The following is a 17859-nucleotide window of genomic DNA, read 5'->3' as shown; positions in this document are numbered from 1 at the left end:
TCATGTATAGCAGCATAGGAACATGAGAGCATTATTGGTTTGTTCCCTCTAATTGAAAATGGTAAATGGGAAGAGGAAAGGTATGAAATGAGATGTAGCCAGAGGGCACGGCACTTTTCTGAGTGGGACTCCCCAACCACGTGATTGGATCCATTTTAACTTACACTTTCTCGTCCCTTGCCTAGGGAGTCTCATGTGGGCCAACTTCAGCGTTACAGCATAACCTCAAACATCCCCATCAAAAGGGATCTAGCGGGAGATATCCTCAGAAAATTATTATGGGGAATGCCTAAATCATTGCCACGTAGCACCAAGCAAGGCCTTTTGCCTGATGTCGTTTTTCCATAGGTATCTTTTTGTTTGTCAAATGAGATACCCCAATAGTTTTTAGTAGAGTTCACCGTAGAATTATCATTGTCCACACCACTCTTTAGCACCCCATTATCATCGGAATATATTTGGACAATGCTTAGTTGGGAGAAATAAAGATCTGAAATGAAAATTAGAATGGATGACTCCTATTTCAGTCACTTGATTCGGAGGAAGTTCATTCCGATTTTAGAGTGAAAATAGTCCAATCTATCTAAAATTCAATCTACAATCTCTTCTACAGATTCAAATTTTTATTCTGATTTTGATTTTAATTTCGTTATGAATCAAACGCTTCAGAAGATTTGATCATTTCGATTCTCACTCCAATCCATTCTGAATCCGATTCTTGTCATGAATTAAACATGTTTGGTTGGGGGGAGTTGGGGTTTGGGATTGGAATGAGAATAAGTGGCTCTCATTCCAACCATTTAATTGGAAGGAGTTTCATTCCTATTCTGATTCTGATTTTGGGATGGGATGGGAATGATCTAATCCATCTAAAATTAAATCCTTATCTTCCGATTTAAATTTTCATTTTGATTTCGATTATGATCACGAATCAAATGTTCTAAGAGATTTGGCCATTTCAATTCGGATTCCAATCCATTCCAACTCCCCCCAACCAAATATTTTTTTATTTTAATTATCATATTGATTATTTTTAGAAAAACATTTAGTAATTTTATTGCCTCTTTCAAGTTATATTGGAGTAACGGCAATGTAAATAGAGCCATGTAATCTACTTTGTTTGGTCATTTAATCATGAGTCGTTGCATATGATAGTTCCTATTACAAAACAAAAAGAAAATTTAGAACGTGGAACATCAATTGTGGATGAGTAGATTAAACTGCGAGTTAAAATTAATCATGTCAGGTCTCTGATCTACAGTATCAACAGCAGATCACTGGTCTCTTTTTAATTTTAAGCAGGATATTACTTCATAACTTGGTTCAACAACAATATCTCATAAAAGACTAGGAAATAATGATCCCTCCTAATGTGTCCTGCAAGTCCCAATAGGCTACTCTTAAATTAGTTAGATGTCACTTCTCTAACATGGTGTTTTTCTTGCTGCATCAATGTCATGGCTCATTAAACCAACAAATCAAACAAAGTGATGCACAAGCTCAAGGCTTTAACTCTATGTTGGATGCCCAAAATGGTACTATTGCTTGATGTAATCTGAAATGAAGAATAAGCTACAAATAACCAACACAAGGTCTTACATCTAATTCAAAAAGGACTCAAAATTTAAAATGGGCAAGCTGCCATTCACACTGCATACAAATAGTCTTCATCCACATTGACAATATGTTTCTTGTTTAATATTTTCCAACCTTATATTAGGTACAAGCAACATTACAAGCCATGTGTCAGTTAAAGATTGGTAGATCACAAAAATTGCCCATCCGATCCCAACCCTCCATGTATATTATACTTTTTTATTTTACAAATCTTGGAGTGAGAGAAGGGGGACCAAAGAAGCTGGCATATGGAGAAGAGAGACCAATCAGGTAGCGCATTCCGCAGGTCAAATCGCTTACCGTAAAAACGATGAGAAAGGAGTAGGAATGGAAACAAAGGGCAACGGGCAAAGAAAGGAGAGGGAGAAGGGGGAGGAGGGAAAAATTGAAGTTAATTTAGAATTGTTAGTGGGAAGAAAAAAAAGGGTGCGTAGAGGTGGGGGGAGAAGGTTGAGTCTTTTTGGAACCAAACAATCCAAGAAAGCTCCATTTCTTCTTCCCTCTTCTTCTCCAGTCTCTCTCTCTCTCGCCCCATCGAAGGGAGCGAAGAAACGCACAGCTCTCTTGTCTCCGAAAAACACCCTTAGGAGGTTTATACGACGAAATAGCGGCGGCGGCGGCGGCAATTTGGGGGAGGTTTTGGTCGATGGTAGACCGGTAATCGGTGGATGGTGGAGCGATCTTTGTCTATCCGTTTGAAGCGAAGAAATGCCGGGGTGTCTTCTTGAGATCCGTTTGGCGCTTGGTGGGCTCGTGGGGTCGGCGTTGTTGGATCGCTAGAAGACGAAGAAGACGGTGCTCGTCCTGGTTCTTGATTCCCAGCTTGATGGCGGCCACGAAACGCGCCTACAAGCTACGTATCCTTTTCTTGGCGTTTCTGTTTTCGATGAAAGGAAGAATAAATCGTTATAGGGTTCGCCAGAAATTAATCAAGGGAGTGCATTATTGGATTGAAGTTTGGTCTTTTTCTCTTTAAACCTCATTTATTTTGATCTCTTCTGCTTTTATTTTTTTTCTTCCGTTTGTAAAGAAGTGATTCGTGAATTTAGATACAGTTTCTGAGATCTTTCCTTCTTTGTCATCGTTTTGGATCTTTACTGCCGGGTTCTTGTGATCTTTGATTGGTGGTGCTAATGGAAACTATCTGGGAATTAGAGATGAAATTTGGATGCCTTAACCATGTTAAATGTAGAGGAGTTTGTGGCGCATTCTTCCAATGTCAATTGCCTCAAGATTGGGAGGAGAACCTCGAGGGTTCTTGTCACGGGAGGAGAAGACCACAAAGTCAATCTTTGGTCTATTGGAAAGCCAAATGCCATATTGGTGGGTGCCTATTGGTCCCTTTCTGCTATCTGCTCTGCATTTCCTTTTGTACATTGCATAGAAGTGCTTCAGAAGTTCAAATTTTGTAATGGAAGCAAAGAATATGTTTCAACTGTTCATGTCTTTGCCGGTGATCTGCAGAGCCTATCTGGCCATACAAGTGCGGTTGAGTCAGTAAGTTTTGATTCATCGGAAGTATTAGTGGCTGCTGGAGCAGCCAGTGGCACAATAAAGTTGTGGGATTTAGAGGAGGCAAAGGGTATGGACCTATTCTCACTCCTACAGAACGTTTAGAATGCTTATGACAGCTGAATCAATGATGGAGACGACTTCCCGGCCATGACTGGATTTGGTTTCTGTTTTTCAGTTGTTCGCACTCTTACAGGTCACAGATCAAATTGCATATCAGTTGACTTTCACCCATTTGGGGAGTTCCTTGCTTCTGGGTCATCGGATACAAATCTAAAGATATGGGACATCCGAAGGAAGAGCTGCATTCATACGTACAAAGGCCACACTCGAGGTGTTAATGCTATTAGATTCACTCCTGATGGTCGCTGGGTTGTTTCTGGTGGGGAAGATAATGTCGTGAAGGTATGGGCTGGTACCTCACTTTGGTAGTTCCAAAAAGATTGCAAAAAGAAACTCAGGATCCAGTTGTACTTACTTTTTATTGTTTAGTAGTTCTCATAAAGAATTAAATCATAGTGCAGGCAGTTGCATATAAATGAGAAAAGCCTCCTCAAAACAGTTGTAGCGTGCTTTCATTATCATTTAAAGTTGTAAACATATTCCTAGTTGCACTAATATCCTATTTGTCACGAATTTCTAACAAGTCTTGCTCTAAAATCGCTGTCTCTACAGCTCTGGGATCTGACTGCTGGGAAGCTTTTGCATGATTTCAAGTGCCATGAGGGTCAGATTCAGTGCATAGATTTTCATCCTCATGAGTTTCTCCTTGCAACAGGTTAGCTAGAATAGTTCTCAATTATATTATTAATATGAGTATTAATGCTTGGTAGATCAATCAGATGCATAGTATAGTCCAAAGAAATTTGAGAAGGAATCTTGGAATAGGTTTTCTAAGCATCCTTTAAAAAAAAAAAAAAAAGAATTGGTACAAAAGCAAAGGATATATGCAAACTGAACTTAGGCAGATTATTGTTATTGCTGTTTTTGAATATATTGTTCACAAGTTCAAGATTAACAAATAAAATGTATCTATGCCATCTTCAGAACTTGAAGATAAGCCTAGAAGAGCAACATAATTTGACTATTTTCTCCAGTAAACAAAGGGTTGAAGAGTAATTTTCCATTTAAAATACTTATTTTTCTGACTTGACATATTGATTTGATTTTTATACATCGAAGATAAACGCATATATTGTAGGTGAAAGAATTGAAAAGTTAATGCCTGAAGGTTGCTGAAAACATCCTCAATAAAGCTACTTCTGCCTAAAAATTATGGAGTGGAATAGGGCAATACCACATCATGGTTCAAGTGGACAGGAAATGGGAGCTCAAGTACAAGATGTTCATTTTCCAAGGATGGGCTTAATTATCAATCCCTTATTCCATGTTTTCAACAATACCATTTGTTTCTCAGTTTTTGGATTCATGGAATGGCTATTAGTTGAACATGTGAAATGAATGTCAAAATTCATGGTGTCTAGAAGAATCTGATATGTCATACTTGGGAAAAATTAGTAGAATGTCACGTCTGTACCTTGTCTGTTATTGGAAAAATTAGTAGAACTATATGTGTGCTTAATTATCTTAACCATCATTTTTATTGATTACTTTCCAAAACTCATGATGCAGGCTCAGCTGATAGAACTGTAAAATTCTGGGACCTTGAAACTTTTGAGTTGGTTGGATCTGCTGGCCCTGAGGTATTTTGATAAGTTATAACTTCATCGAAATTGGCTTGTATTTTATTTATATCTATGTTAATTATAGGTCTTTGTCTAACTTTTCTCTTAAATGGCCCCATTACTTTTTTTTAAAAAAATTCTATATCATAAGTATTGGTGACATTGATATAAGCACTGTTCGTCTTTTATATAACTCCAGTTTTGCCCAGTAGAGCCCTATAGAGGTGGGAGTTATTCGGAGTTGGGATTACATTGAGGCGATCTGGGTCAAAAGATGATGCTTTGAAGATACAGGTTTGTTTGGATCTTACTTCAAGATGAACACTCGGACTTCTAATCAGTGTTACCAAGACGCTTGCATCTGGCTCCAGAAATCCGTGTCGAATATGTATTAGACACTTGTATACTTATGAAGTTGTCAAGTTATCACTTTCAAAGATTGGCAGAGAGTTGAACACTTCGAACAATGAGTTTGACCCTCCATTTTTAAGTTTGAAGCGAGCATTAACTCCTTTTAGTGATTGGCCAAGGATGTAGGGATTTAAATAACTTTGCTAAATCTTATTTGTATTATATCCTTCAGTTAATTGGGAAGTTTGAATGAGGAACATGTATACTGGAAGACCTTAACAACAATTTATTTTTAATCTTTAAGCAAAAAATATCAAAGGTATAAATATATATAATTTAGTTAAACTTATAATTTATATGCATCCCTGTATATCTTTTTATCCCACTTGCCAAGTCAAACACTTGGATATGTGTCCAAATTGTATCTGTCTTGCTGCAACATTGCTTCTAATAAAATAAGGGGTACAAGATGGTTTGGTGCTATCTACTTTGAAAGATCCTTCCTAAACAAGAGACTGTTGAGATTAGAGAGAAGAGAAGGTGGGACATCACTGAATTGGTCAGAATTATCGTGATTGATGCTCCCCATTTTACATGCAAAAATCCTCCTCTTCTTCTTCTTTTTACAGCTCTTGGTTTTTCTTTCCAACAGAGGGTGATAGTAGATGGCAACTGTTCTTACCTTTTCATGTAGGGTGATAATGAATGTGGAAATAGACCTGTTCTTATCCTTTCATGTAGGTTAGGATGACTTTGTTATTAAGGACATCAGGAGCAGAAGAACACATGCATGTTGGAGTGCAATATTTGCAATAACACTTGCATGTTGGAGTGAAAGGGTCTTTGTGGTTGGATGAGGAAGAACAATTGCAATTCATCTCCTCTTAACATGCAGTTTGGAAAGAGAATCAGCTCTGCTAAAAGAAACATAAAGGAACAACATTATGAGAATGACAGGATTTTGGTATTTGAAATAATTGAAGGTCGTTCAGTGTGGATATTGGTGCAGAAATTTGAAAATTTGAGGTGGCCAATTTGCCTTCTTTTGTATCATTTTTTTGCTTTGTTTGCTGGTTTCCAGAGCAATTTTGCAATTGCAAGTTGTAACAACTCCAACAAAAAACAAGAAAATGTGAATTTTAAAGCAGGAGTAACATGTCAAATCATTTGCCACAATCAACAAACCTCATCAAGTTTGGAGTTTAAGATTAATGCCCCTTTGGATCTTTATTCATATATGGTGCTCCTTTAGATGTTGCAATGAATTCATTAGTTATAAAGCAATGAGACAAGGGCTTAGAGCTAATTTCTTTGAATTCCTATTCCAAGAAAACTCTCATCTACACATGGAAAAAAAAGGTTTCCCACTTGTCAGTGGTCCTCTATATGTGTCTTGAATGTTGGCAGTAAAATTGGCAGTCTTTCGCTTCTTCTTTGTACTTCTCGAACTCCATTGAAGTCCTAACTTCATGTTCATTGTATTCGCTTTTGATAGAGGCATTCTGCTAACTCATCTGAGCATTTGCATCTTATTTTATCATTTAATATTGTTTGAAAATGTTGGTGCTACTAAACAATGAATGAACTATCCAAACCTTTCGTGTTTAACTTGCTACTTTTCGAACTTCAACTCCAGGCTACTGGTGTACGTTCGATGACATTCAATCCTGATGGGAGAAATCTTCTTTGTGGATTGCATGAAACTCTGAAGGTAAGGTTCATTTTTTCTGTTTGTTTCCATGGACTTAGCTCATACATTAACCATAATTGTTGTTCAGGTTTTCTCCTGGGAACCAATAAGATGCCATGATGCTGTAGATGTTGGTTGGTCTAGACTATCAGATCTGAACATTCATGAGGAAAAACTTCTTGGATGTTCTTACAATCAAAGTTGTGTTGGAGTTTGGGTCGTGGACCTCTCGGTATGGTCTAATTTTCGTCTATTTAAGTCTCATGGGTGTGTTGACCAATCCATTCCGGGATTTGGGAAATATAATCTATTTTAAAATGTGATTAAGTCAAATTGGTTTTATGAGAATACCTGACACATTGAATTACAGCGCATTGAGCCATATGCAGTTGCTAGTGCTGCCAGGTCAAATGGTCATTTGGAATCAAAATTCACTTCAAGTGGTAATTTGTCTTTGCCAGCTGGCAACAATTTAAAGACAAGTATTGGGAGGCTATCAATTTCACAAAATGCAGAGCTGGCAGTCAAGGAGGCAAAGCCTGTGGCATGTAGGTTATTCATCTTTCTCAAGTGTGCTAATGTGCACTTAGTTTCTGTATTTGAGATGTCTGAAGCAGTAGAAAATGATTGAAATAATCCTTAATTTTTTTTCCTTTGTAAAACTGAAGCTACTGGAACTGTCCCTGGCACCCCTCAAAGGATTGGAATGAGCACCGGTCCAAAAATAACTGCAGCGAATTCAGCAGCAGCACCGGGTGCTGCAACTCTGAAGAGAAGTTCATCAAAGACTCATGGTACAGCCAATATTCAGACTTTCAACAAAAGTGATGTGGTACCTGTTATTGTCCCCAGAACTAGCTCAAGAGTGGAGCTGGGCTCTGATTCTAGAAAAGAAACTGGTGCTGGAAGAACACTACCATATAGCGTCCGGTCCAAATTTTCTGATTTCCAGGAGTTATCAAATATCAGAGATGATTCCGATAGAATAGATACTTCCATGCAATCTAAATTCATGGGCAGTAAAAACTCTGAATCAAATGAAGTTTTGGACCAAAATTTTCAGCCTACTGGCAGTGGTGCAGATCCTCCAGTGGGTGCTGGAGAACATAAACTGGATGACGTTATATGCAGTGTGACTGGGAAGCTGGGAGCAAGTCCGTTGACTGAGCCAAGCACTAGTTATAACCATGAAAATTGTATGTTCAGAATCGTAGTAATTCAACATAATGTAAATTTAATTTTAGATATTGCTTTTAGATTTTTTTATGCTGGACCTTGTCTTTTACATTCCACTTTTATATGCCTTCTCATTCTGTTTTATGATTTCTTTTCAGCTCCTTTCATCATTTTTGCTTTCCATATTATTAATGCAGAATAAAGCTCTCTAATCTCTATGCCTTGCAACATTGAAGACTTTATTTCTTCACTTGCACTCAGCTATTTAATTTTTGCTAGCTTCAGTGGTGCTATATTTTTGATAAATTAACAACGTCAAAACACACACAGATAACATATTTGCTTGTTTATGTTCCTTCTTGCCTCTGTACTTTTCACTGCATATGTTGTAACTCCTTAGGTGATGCTGATGGTACACTAAATTGCTTGAAGTTGAAAGCTGTGCCTATTTATATCACTTTCCTTCATCAAATATGTTTCTTACTTTGTTTCAGAAATAAGTCTTCTTTTCTCTAATCATTTAGATGCAAAAGTCAAGCCTTTTGAGACATTTCTGCTTTATCCAATTGCAATGATATCATGTTCTTGAAGGGTTTATGTAAGGTGTAGTTCCTGTATGGTCAAATTTTAGTGCTTGCACCTTAATAGTAAGGTTGATGATGAATGTGACAGTCTTGTTCTGTTCATATATTGTGTTTATTTGGTAAATCAAAATAGCCAAGTGCTGATGTGTTGTTCTAAAGAAAAATAATATTCAAGAGACAAATCACTAAAAAAAAATTCTACAGTGCATGTTTATCATTTATTGTGCCCCTGTCTAATAGATATAATTGCTACGTCATTTATGTATCCATATAACTGTGACATGAAGGTCATACTAATAACTATGTAGCTAGTTCACGAAAATGTTTTGCCATTCTATGGGTTAGAGCTTTCTTACCTATTAGGGAAAAGGTGTTGGAACAGATCTGGGGATGTGGCTGTGGGAAGGTGAATCACTCGGTAATTCATATGAAAAAAAGGAAGGGCTCAAGAAGCGGGTGTAAGGGTAGTTTCCGGATAGCTTCAGAAGTGGGTAGGACACCCTAAGTTTCCTGCTTCTGAGGATTGGAGGTAGAGAGAGAGAAGGCTATTCTTGAACTCTTCAATGTTTCATGTTTGATACATGATGATTTTAGGATTATTTCTATATTTCCAGATTCTTCATAGGTGCAGAGAGGTGAGCCACTCAGAATTTATAAAAATGGAAGTGCTTAGGAAGGGGGTGTGAAGGCAGATTTATCTTGAAAACAATGCAAGAATCAATGCCTGTATGGGTGCTGATAATTTTTTGAACACAAGGACCTTAACTAATTGGAGGAAATGAGGAATCAATTTGACAAGATATTATCCATTCACATTGTTGATTTTCTCTACTTGACTTAGATACAAAGCCAGTTAACACAATTGAATTTCTGGCTACTTGGTTAAAATACTGTCTACCAGAAATTGTGGAACTCAACTGCTTCAATTTTCACTTTAATTACTTATTTTTTTAATTGTACATTTTGCTTGAAAGAAGCCCTTTGTGTTAAACACTGACATACAGATGTTGTAAGTTTCTAGTTTCGCAATTTTTGCTATTGCAATTACTAAGGATTCCTTGTAGAATCTGATTGATGTGCAAAATTGGCATATTTATGTCTCAGATAACTTTAGGGCCCATAAGCCAAGCGAGACATGCTCTGTGGAAGTTCTAAAAGGAGGTATATTTTCCTGCTTATCGTCCATGGATGCATATGAGAGAAATGTTTGGCCTTGTGTATTTGATTTTATGAGTGCTTTGTAGGTAAAACAAGATCACTTGTTGCAAGTTGGGAAAGGAGAGAACAATCTTCCAGCTACGAGAGTCCGACACCCAGCAGTTCTTCCGAGACTACAACTGCTACTAATGTTTCATATTCTTTGGTATTTTCCACCTCACCTCCTTGTAACCAGCAGTGTGCAGTGAATATTCCATTTTAAATTAGAACTTCTTTTCATTGTTTTACATTGTAAAGTTTTGATTTGGTGGGCAGTTGCTTATCTATCATTGGCCAATCTCAAACTGCAAATATAATATGTTAATGCACAGATATAAAAATCTTATGCTGCTTGCAAAGATATGATAATGCTGTATGCCTTCTTGATTCATTTTAGTCTCTTTACCAAACAGTTGGAAAATATTACTGGTTATTGTTTTCATTCTTGCAGAAACTGTCCATGAAATACTTATGCTTAATAGTTATTCATCTGATGAATACATAGCTTAGTATGCCATTTTTTTCAAATAAAAATTGCTCATGGCATTCTTTCCTTTTTGGCTCGAATGATTTTATTGGCTGGATTTTGAAATGACCTTCTTTTGCCCTTGTAACTGCATCCTTGGTCAACTGATTTTGTCCCATGATTTTCTTTATTTTTATGCCCTTTAATCATCTTGAACTTCCGTGAATTCAGGATGCTTATCCAACATGAAGTGCCAAAATGGAATCACATATTTCTATAGCTTACATATGTAAGACTCTGAATTAAGATGTGTGGACTTGTTTCATATATACTAGTACAACATATTGCATCCGGTGCCTGCCCTTCAGTCCCTGGTTTGCCTTGTTTATATAGGTCAAACTACAGTAGAACAATTATTGTTGGCAATATTTTTTAATTTATTTTCATATCTACCTTCATTTTCCTCTATATATCTGCTCATATGTTATTGTGTTTCATTATTTCAAACAGAGGGGACACTTTCCATCTGTTGAAAAAGAAACAATCTCTGCTAATGATGAAGGTGCTATTACTGATCTGATGGAACAACATAAACAATTCCTAGACTCAGCACAGACTCGGCTGACAAAATTACAGGTGATTTCTTATGATGAATTTGCCTGCAAACATTATTGCTTTGCATGTGAAGATGATAAAGGTCTTTACTTTTGACCAGCAAACCAAATGCCATATATTTGGTGTCAGCTTTATATATAGTCGCTATTTCAACCGATTGGTGGCTCCCAAGGATAATAATTAATAAGACCCATCTGCTTAGAAACATATCATGTTTCATACAATTTTCATATAATTTTCTGATTAAAGTTTCAGAAAAAACTTTAAATTATCATATCATTGGTTTCTCATTCCAAATTTCATTTTATTGCCGTCATATTATTCTTTTAATCAATTAACTGTCGTCTCTTGAACAGATCCTCATTGGTTGCATGTAGCTAATTTTCTATAGGACAATGCATGTCTTACTTTCTTTTGTCTTGAATTTTCAACTTTTCATATGCAAGCAATGGGAACCCTACTCCCACTTCTCCCCTGTTAGACTTCAACCAGATCAGGGACTTACAGGTTATGCTGACAGATGACAAGTAGCATTTTATAAGAATGCTACATATCTGCGGTACTGAGTATGCATCTGCAGAAACAACCTAAGATAATACAATGAGAATGTCAAGTATTAAGACATTTTTGCTACGTACTAAAAGATAATTTGACTAGTTGTCATTGATTATGACTTTTTTTTTGTGTATGCATAATAATTGTATGTATAATCCAAAGAAAAAGGAATTCATATATGTAGATATAAACCTTTTTCTCCAAGTTGGAAACTTGTGCTATTGCCATATTTTGGATAAAGTTACATAAACAACCTGAAAACATGCTAGAAGTTTGCAAATAAGAGGTCAGTAGCATTGCATTTCATGCATATGTACTGTCGTTGGTACAGAACAGAATTAGAATGATGGAAAAAAAGGAGAAAAAGCATTTCTCATATTACATATTAGAGTGATGGGAAAAAAAGAAAAAAACATTTCTCATATTAGAATGATGGTAAGTTTACTTTGTCCTATTAGACTAGTTTCATAATCATATTGCTATTTATTTGTTCAGTTTGACTATTGAAAAGGTGACTTGTTTCTGTTTATCGGGAATCCTACAATCTTTGGCTTTGATGAAAGTTGCTCCTGATTCCATGATATCATGATCAGGAAAAGTTTTCATAGCTTTCTAGCATCATTGAATGATTTTCAATTCAAACAAGTGATCCACACCTCTAAGCAGTGAGCACAGATGACTTTATTGCTGCATGTAATTTGATATTTATCCCTGTAGATTGCATCTGAACCTTATGTATGACTTACAGGTTGTTCACCGGCTTTGGCAAAGAAATGATTTCAGGGGTGTCATCAATGCAGTGGAAAAGATGTCTGATCATGCTGTAGGTATTTTATGGATCTTTTTTTAAAAAAAAAAATATTTTATTGAGTGTTAGTTGAAAAGAGCTGGATGTTACCTTGATAATCCCATAATGCAGGTCTCTGCTGATGTAGTAAGCATTTGGACAGAAAAAAGTGATAATGTAACTCTGGATATATTCACTTGTCTGCTACCAGTCCTCACTAGCCTTCTAGAGAGTAAGATGGATAGGTATGCTTCATGTTCCTTTCAGTGATTTATCTTCTAGCATAACTGCAATGCAAATGGGCTGGTCCAGGACAGAGAAAATATAAATTTTCAATAGGTCTGGCCTCATTAGGGATGTCAATGGATAGGATAGGATATGGGTTTTGCTAAATCCGTACCTCACCCACCACCCGACCCTACCCATCATGGTGGATAGGGATTTTAAATACTTATCCTACCCATACGGATGGTGGATAGTACCCTACCCTACCTACAACCCACCAAAGCAAATGTACAATGCAAACATCACCAAATCAAACCTGTTTCAAATTTATCAAGTTTCACATCTATTTTAAATCGAACAAGTTCTAAAATCTGTTTCAACCATCAACCTGTACAATACAAATAGATACATATTATATAGCGAAAGAAATCTTAAGTCCCTAAGAGATTTGGTATATATATGTAGATATATTTGTAAATATGCTATTATGGAGGGGGTATTTTAGTAAATACATATATAACGGGTGGGGTAGGATAGGGTTTAGGGATAAATCCACAACATGACCCTACCTACTGCAGGTTTTCAAAACCAAGATCCTAACCCGACTCGTGATGGGTTTTTCAAAAAAAAAAAAAAAAAAACTGACCCTACCCCGTGGGTAGGGGCGGGTACCCACCGGGTAGGATACCCATCGACATCCCTAGGCCTCATGACCAGCGCTGCATGATGTAAAATCTCCTTTATCCTGCCTGTATTATCATATGGTGCAAGCATGATAGGCTCTGCTTGCATCCAGCATCCCTTATCACTAATTTCCTTTAGTCACTTTAGATGCTGCTACTGTGTGGATTGAATTCTTCAGCAGCCCTTGGCAAAGCCAAAAAAATTCTAATAACTGTCTGATTTTTGGTCAATTCCATTGATTCAGCTCACTCAAATATGATGCATTTCTTTGGTCAAAACCTGTATCGTGTGTTTTTCTTGTTGTTATTGCTTCAGAAGATAGAGATTTTCCTTTTTAATTTCTTTTTTAAGGCTGGGAGGGCTAATCTATCTTCTACTCTATATCCACCCCATCCCTCAAGGGCTGACTTCAATCGGATCCAAGCCCATGCCTGCTTGCCCAAATGTCAAGGGGTGATACCATCGAAGCATGTGCTTGGTGATTATTGTTAAAGATTGAAAATGTGAAGATTAACTTTCCCTAATACTTATCTTTCTAAAGTATCATGGTCAAATTCTCTTTTCTGAGGCCTAATTGATGATAAGCTACTTTATCAGTAGTGCTGCATCCAAATCCAATGTTCCAGTGAATACAACCCTACCAGTTCTCTTATCATTATTTTTTTGGGGTTATCAATTCACATGGTTAAGTCGGATCTCTCTGTAACTTGCTGATGGTTTGCAGACCTCACATAAAATCTATGTAACTGCTTTTTTTTCTTTTTGCCAAAAATGGCAAAAGCACTACTGTAAGATCATCGATATCGTTGGGGCTAGATTGGATATTTTAGATATCAGTTTATTAAGTTCCATCCATCTGAAGACTGCTTTGCAACTACATCTTAGCTGTTAATATTAATTCATTCTTAATACTCACAGCCGTGAGTTGATCAGTTATGATTAGATTTTGGCTTGATCCAAGCCTGATCCATTTCCATATGGGTTTTATGTATCGAGGCTTATATTTACATTGTCTATCCATTGGTTTGGTCAAGTTGAATTGGATGAATAATGACCCCAACAAACCATAAGAGACGTGTAGATTGGGTTAATTGTAATAGTAAAATCATGTACAATAACGCGGCAAGTACCATATAGGCATTGTTAAACAACATACTCCGAATAAGATCAACTAGTAATTACATCTAAACTATCATCAACCACCAAGGTTTGCCATATCAAATGGTACCATACGATATCAGTTGTACTGCACCATACCATGCTGATTTTGACCAATACGTAGTCTTGTTCCATACCGATACTCGGTATGTCTTGTCATCTCGTACTGTACTACATACTGACAATATAATAAGAGGGTACCGATAAGGGACCCAGTATCGGGACGACGGACCTATTACAACACACAGATGATTTTAACTAGATAAAACCTATTGTCGATGGCAAAATTTAGGGTCTATTTAGCATCGCTTTCATTTCTTATTTTTTATTTTTAAAAATAAAATCATAAAAATTGAGACAAAAAAACATGTTTTATGCTATTATTTTTATTTTTTATTTTCAAAAATTAATTACATTATTTTTAAAAAAATAAAGTAAGAAACTAGGGGTGAAAGTGGATAAGATAATATCCGTCCAGATCCGTTATCATATCCGAATTTATTTGGATATGGATAGAAATTTGAGCATCCGACTAATTTTTGTATTGGTATCCGTATCTGTTAAAAAAAATGGATATGGATATAGATAGACAACTATTTGATTCGTGTCTGAATATCCGATTCTATTTGTAATCCTATTTAATTTTATATAATATTCATGAATTTTTAAGAAAAATAAATGATCATATTAACATGGTATTAACTTGATTTATCATCTACTTAATGATATCTTTAATTTTATGATCATAAAGTTTAATTATTCGATTTATATCTATATATATATATCTATACTTCCGATATCTTATTTGTATCCATATTCATTTAAAACAGATATGGATATGAATTTTTGCATCCGACTAATATCTTTATTCATATCCGATCTGTTTTCAGTCCTATAAGAAATTTCTTTAAAAATTATCTTAAAAAAATAAAAAACTCAATATTTTTTATCACCACCACCACCACCTCCACTATCACCGTTGTCACCTCTGCCACCATGGCAGTCATCCCCTCCATTGCTGTTGCATAACTGTCACTACATCATACTCCGTCACCATCATTGTCACCACCGTCTCGACCACATCACTACTGCCATCTCATTGTTTTCACCATATCGCTGGTGCCCTACCACCATCATCACCACCTATGCTATATTGGCATTGCCCTCGCCACCAATGCCATCGGCACCTCCATTGTCTTCTTCATCACTACTGTCACCTCCGCAACCATTGTTATGTTTATGTTTTTAAAAATAATTGACTATACAAAATATGTATATATTTTGAAAAAAATAAAAAAAGTAAAATTTTCATTTTCTTTCTAAAATAAAAAAACTGAAAATGATGCCAAGCAGCATCTTAGTTTCTCAAATTTGAGATGGATCAGCAGAGGTTGCCTGGAATACATTTTCTATCAGTTGTGTCAATTCAAGTTGTCATCATCTCATGTGATGCATATCGGCATATTTAAAACAGGCTAGATTTGGGTCGAAACCTGATCCAAATTATTTTGGTTCAGATTGACCAGCTCATTTTTGGGTGATCGGATTAGAAATGGGCCAATCCGGTCCACTTGCTCATTATTTATAGTAGCTGTAACTTGAAGGGCGGTGCCATTTACTGACCATCTTGGTTTTAGGCATTTAGGGATTTCCTTGGAGATGCTGCTGAAGCTTGTCAGAACCTTCGGCCCTGTAATCTACTCAACTTTATCAGCAGGTCCATCCGTTGGTGTGGACCTTCAAGCAGAGCAGAGGTTTGTTTTCATTTGACAACATGCTTTTTTTTTTCAAGTGGAAAGGTACTGGTTCATTTGATTCCTCCCATCTTTTTTATTTTTTCCATGCCAGGCGGGAGCGGTGCAACTTGTGCTTCATTGAGCTGGAAAAGGCCAAGCATAGTCTTTCCACTCTCACAGGGTGAGTTTACATCCACTACCATAGGAACTTAACATTTGACCAGGTCTATTGACATGAAGAGCCACCAGCATGTCATTTAAGGGTCCACAATTGGATGCAACACCTTATTTGTATAAAAACAAACTGATTCAAGAATTCTATCTGTAATGTATATCAATTATTTGACTGGAGATGCTATTGCAATAGATGTTGCTGAATATCTTTTGGAAAACCTTGTATAACATGAATTTTTTTTTTTCCTCTTTTTCTTGTTAAACAGAAGAGGAGGGTCTATTGCAAAGGCCGCAGAGGAGCTGAACCTTGCTCTGCAGGACGTGCAGGAGGTGCTGTGACTGACTGACAGATTTGTATACACATGCATAGGGGTTTGTCATGATTCAGCTCTGTCAACCCACCAATGTATAGCTGAAACTACAGCTGCTTATAAGGAGCCTCTTAGGGGGCATCAGGGCACTGAAGGCCACCTGTAACAACCAAAGTGTTGGCTGTTTTATTTATGTTCGTAAGCTTGCTAATGGGGCACCAGAAGGTCACGCAATGGTGAACAGGGGCTTTGCTGAGTTGTCTATATTTGGCAGCAAGAACAAGGAGTTCAGAAATTTGATGAACTTCCAGTGAACTGCTAACCTTGACAGAGAGAACCCTTGCTGCCCCTTTTATATGTCAGTTGTGTTACGCTTGTATCATTTTGTCACATAATACAGTCCCACACAGTTTGTTTTTCTTGATATTCAAGCCTGGCCCGTCCAATGTTTGGCTGCAAGGGCCAGGAGGAACTTATCCTCATGTTGCGTTTTCTTTGTATCTCAATTACAGGCAATGGAAAAACTGTTAATTGATAGTTCTTAGCAGAATTTAACGCTCCTATTTCTGCATGCTTTACAAATACTAGAATGTAAAATGAATGATGTCCACCCGAAATTAACATATGTTGCAGATACATCTCTCGGAATAAGAGTCTTCTCTCTATTACTATAATCTTTTTTTTCACCTTTCTATTCTTCAATTTCTATTACTTCTAATTTTCACTATTTGTTCTCAAAATTTTCAATTAACTTAATTATTGAAAATCTTAAACCAGAGTGTCTTACCAATTTTAGAACTTTCTCTGCAAAATTTGTTATAGATTTGTCAAACTCACTCAAGAAGTAATTCAATTCACTTCAAGATCGATTTTGTTACTTCTATTTCCGCTATCTGTTCTCAAAATTTTCAATTAACTTAATCATTGAAAGATCTTAAACCAGAGTATCTTACCTTTTTAGAACTTTCTTTGCAGGATTTGTTATGAATTTCATCAAATTCACTCAAGAAGTAATTCAATTCACTTCAAGACTGATTTTGTCCTCCATCCTCCGGAGCTTTGCAGCAAATAGACTCTGATACCGTCAGGCTTGCTGCTTATCTGAATTCTTTCAGGTCAATGTACCATGCATTTCATCTTCGTTGTTTTTCTAATCAATTGGTTGGAAGAAATATGAGACTAGGGAAAATCAAAGGGTGTCCTTTAATAAAAACTTTAAAATATACAAAAGATGACACGATATCAGTCCTGTTGGTCAACCGACTACTACCTTGGACATTGGCTAAAACGCTATTTTAAATAGTGCAAATGCTGGATAGTTTTGAGTGCCAATTTG

General features: G+C 36.5%; 1 protein-coding gene across 3 annotated transcripts; it reads left to right on the top strand.

Moving 5' to 3' along the window:
* The first annotated feature begins 1932 nt into the window (after positions 1-1932).
* On the top strand, positions 1933-17073 carry LOC105058986 (katanin p80 WD40 repeat-containing subunit B1 homolog KTN80.4). 3 transcript variants are annotated; one of them, XM_010942094.4, is made up of 18 exons: positions 1936-2474; positions 2810-2940; positions 3082-3199; positions 3308-3534; positions 3805-3907; positions 4762-4832; positions 6802-6876; positions 6944-7087; positions 7226-7403; positions 7524-8051; positions 9720-9776; positions 9860-9978; positions 10789-10914; positions 12197-12271; positions 12368-12480; positions 15940-16056; positions 16151-16219; positions 16479-17073. In XM_010942094.4, the coding sequence occupies exons 1-18, from the start codon at positions 2444-2446 to the stop codon at positions 16549-16551; spliced, it is 2355 nt and encodes a 784-aa protein (XP_010940396.2). In that variant the 5' UTR covers positions 1936-2443; the 3' UTR covers positions 16552-17073. The 3 variants fall into 3 exon arrangements, 2 of the variants coding, with proteins under 2 accessions (XP_010940396.2, XP_010940397.2); XM_010942095.4 differs by having other exon boundaries at positions 1937-2474; positions 7524-7649; XR_002166190.3 differs by lacking the exons at positions 16151-16219; positions 16479-17073 and having other exon boundaries at positions 1933-2474; positions 12197-12275; positions 15940-15963.
* Positions 17074-17859: the final 786 nt, after the last annotated feature.

The sequence above is a fragment of the Elaeis guineensis genome, chromosome 16 (genome assembly GCF_000442705.2).
Source record: "Elaeis guineensis isolate ETL-2024a chromosome 16, EG11, whole genome shotgun sequence".
In the NCBI taxonomy this organism is placed as follows: domain Eukaryota; kingdom Viridiplantae; phylum Streptophyta; class Magnoliopsida; order Arecales; family Arecaceae; genus Elaeis; species Elaeis guineensis.
This window is presented reverse-complemented; position numbering and strand designations above follow the sequence as displayed.